Source organism: Bison bison, unplaced genomic scaffold (genome assembly GCF_000754665.1).
Source record: "Bison bison bison isolate TAMUID 2011002044 unplaced genomic scaffold, Bison_UMD1.0 scf7180017864303, whole genome shotgun sequence".
In the NCBI taxonomy this organism is placed as follows: domain Eukaryota; kingdom Metazoa; phylum Chordata; class Mammalia; order Artiodactyla; family Bovidae; genus Bison; species Bison bison.
The window spans coordinates 1461279-1463960 of record NW_011494875.1 but is presented as its reverse complement, the minus strand read 5'-3'; the positions used below and the strand labels follow the sequence as shown (position 1 = coordinate 1463960).

At 45.3% G+C, this 2682-nt stretch overlaps 1 protein-coding gene across 1 annotated transcript in view; it reads right to left on the bottom strand.

Annotated features, from left to right (window-relative positions):
- The window catches only part of AIG1 (androgen-induced 1), a 272334-nt gene extending 272060 nt beyond the window's left edge, over positions 1-274 (bottom strand). The window contains exon 1 of the mRNA XM_010851498.1: positions 5-274. Coding sequence (XP_010849800.1) covers positions 5-274 — 270 coding nt within the window. The remainder of the gene's footprint in view (positions 1-4) is intronic.
- Positions 275-2682: the final 2408 nt, after the last annotated feature.

Below are 2682 nucleotides of genomic sequence, written 5' to 3'. Positions count from 1 at the left end.
TCGCGGGCGGGGCGGCGTGTGCGGGCTCCGGCGGCGGCCGGGTGGGCGGCGTGGCGTCAGCTCTTTCGTCATCTCCGTCATTCTGCTGCTGCCTTCGCCAGCCCTGGAGACCTGGCCGGGGACACCCCCCTCGGAGTCCCGGGAGCGGGTAGGCGGCCTCCGAGGGCGGCCGGGGCTCGGGGAGCGCGCATGGGGCTCCGGGAACCGCGGCTCGCGGCGTCTGCCGGGTGAAGACGGAGCGCGGCCCGGGCTGGGTGGCCGCGGGGCCGGGCATCGGAACCTGGAAACCCGCTCGGAAGGAGGGGACTCCAGTGTGGACCAACGGTCCGGCTCGGGGACTTGCTGGCCGAGTGGCACCGTCGGAGGCGTGCACGTGGGGTGTAAACCCTTGCCACCTCGCATCCCACCCGCCCCCTGTGACTTGCTTGCGTTTGGACCCAGTTGGAATTTTAGTGTTAAGACTACCGTTAATAATTGTGAAATTCCCTTGTTAATTCTATTCCAGTGGGCAGACTGCCCTGCAGTTTTCCACTGAAGGTGTATATTAATAAATATCCTGTCAATATATAACAAGACAGACTGGACAAAAAGTTTATAAATAAAATATTATAAAGCAAGCATTGTCAGACAACAGTTTTATGCATGAAGGGCAAATCATACTGAGTCTGGATGTAAAATTCCTGTATGTAATTTAATACTCATCTTTTGAGAGTTAAACTGGTTTTGCCCTTTTCCTTATTTATTTTTTCTTATGCTACAATGCCAGGTCTTAATAGAAGGAAAATAAATATAAACTGGATTCCCTCCGCCTTCCAGTAAATGCTGTCACACTGAAGTTGCTTCAGTCCGTGGGCAGCGTCACATTTCACCTAACCAGATGCAGCATCAGATTATGAAAAGACAACATAGGTATTTCCTGTTGGTACATTTAAAACAGGTGTCCTCTGCAAATAGTCTCTGAGTCAGAGAATGTGGAGTCGGGGCAGGGTGAGCAGAGTGCTGGAGGTGAAGCAGCAACTCATGAATGTTTTCCTGAATTTTTCCAACCGAGCTCTTAACCAAAATTGAGAAACCCAGTATATATTTTCTAATTGGCCTTATAATTATGCTAATAGAAATTATAGTGTCCCGCAAATCAAGATAATTCCAAGAAGATTCTACTAGCATAAAACTATTCATTATTGACAAAGCCTGATTTTATCTTCATGTAGAAGTTGGGTGCATTTTTAAAAAATTGTGTGTCCATGCTCCATGGTCATAAAATTGCAAAATTAAAAAGCAGATCTATTGAAAATCTAAGTAAGTCCCTAATAAAGATTTTTAATCACTATAAATACACTGTAATGACTGCATATTTAGTTGAGAAAGCCATTTTTCAGGGATTATTTGTAGCTCAAAAACCAAAGAAATCACCCTTTGGCAAAATAATGTGTATATTTGTTCACATACATGTGTTTATTATGGACTGAGTTTCCAAGGAGAGCTCTTTTGCTCTAGAGGGCAATTGGGAAGATTAAGAAGCAGGTAAAAATCACTCTTTTTCCCAATAATTGATGCTCATTACAGATTTTTAAAAAAATTGCTTTAGATATGAAATATAGTGCCAGTGCCTTTCATTAGCCAGACTGTTTTTTTGCTATTAACCAGGAATGGTTGTTACTTACAGGCCAAAAGAACAGCAGCAACTAGCAGCTGTGCTGATGTAGCTGATGGAAACAGTTATTTTCAGGTTTAAAAATGGACTCTATTTACTATAGAGAGTTCTACTAAGTTATGAGATTTCTGAACGTCAAAGGGAGTCACTGAAAAGCTTCAGAAAGTGTAGTGTTGAGATTAGGTGCAAGTCACTGGCTAAATCTCACGCAGATCTGAAGCACCCCCTCACTCCCGGAGATCTGTCGGTAGATTTGCCAAAGCTACTCGTCTTGCCAGAAATGCTCTCGATGTGAATGTATTCAGACCAGCACATCTCGAAGCACATCCACCTTCCCAGTCCCTCTTCATCATGTAAGAAGATGTCATTCTCCTGCTGTCAACAATCCATGCGGATGGCTCAGTGGTGATTCACATTCTACCTGTGCTCGTTATTTCCTTCTCAAAAACTGCCCCCTCTGCAATGTCCCCACTGTCTGGAAGCATCACCAGTGTACTGGGTTAGAAGAACCAGATGGCCTGGGGGTGCCAGTCTCTTTGCTGTTGTTTAGTTGCTGAGTCGTATCCAACTCTTTTGTGACCCTATGGCCTGTAGCCCGCCAGGCTCCTCTGTCCATGGAATTCTCCAGGCAAGAATATTAGAGTGGATTGTCACTTCCTTCTCCAGGGGACCTTCCCAACTCAGGGATGGAACCCACATCTCCTTCATTGCAGGCAGATTCTTTACCACTGAGTCACCAGGGAAGCCCACAGTCTCTTAATGGTGCCAAAATATCCCTGGAAGTGTGGTACACTGAAGGTAATTCACTTACCAGAATTGTTCTCGCAGAGGAAACAGTGTGTTGTTAGAAGAAACGTTCATATAAACTGCTTCGATGGATGGGTGAATGAATGGTAAAAGAACCTTCTAAATGCATTTTAGAATGACAGTAAGTCATTGCTAAATTGCCTCTCCCCAGTGGGTGTCAGGGTAATTGCAGAGCTTTTGTTTTGCTGAGTGGACCATATACAGGAGTTTGGAACTCGAAA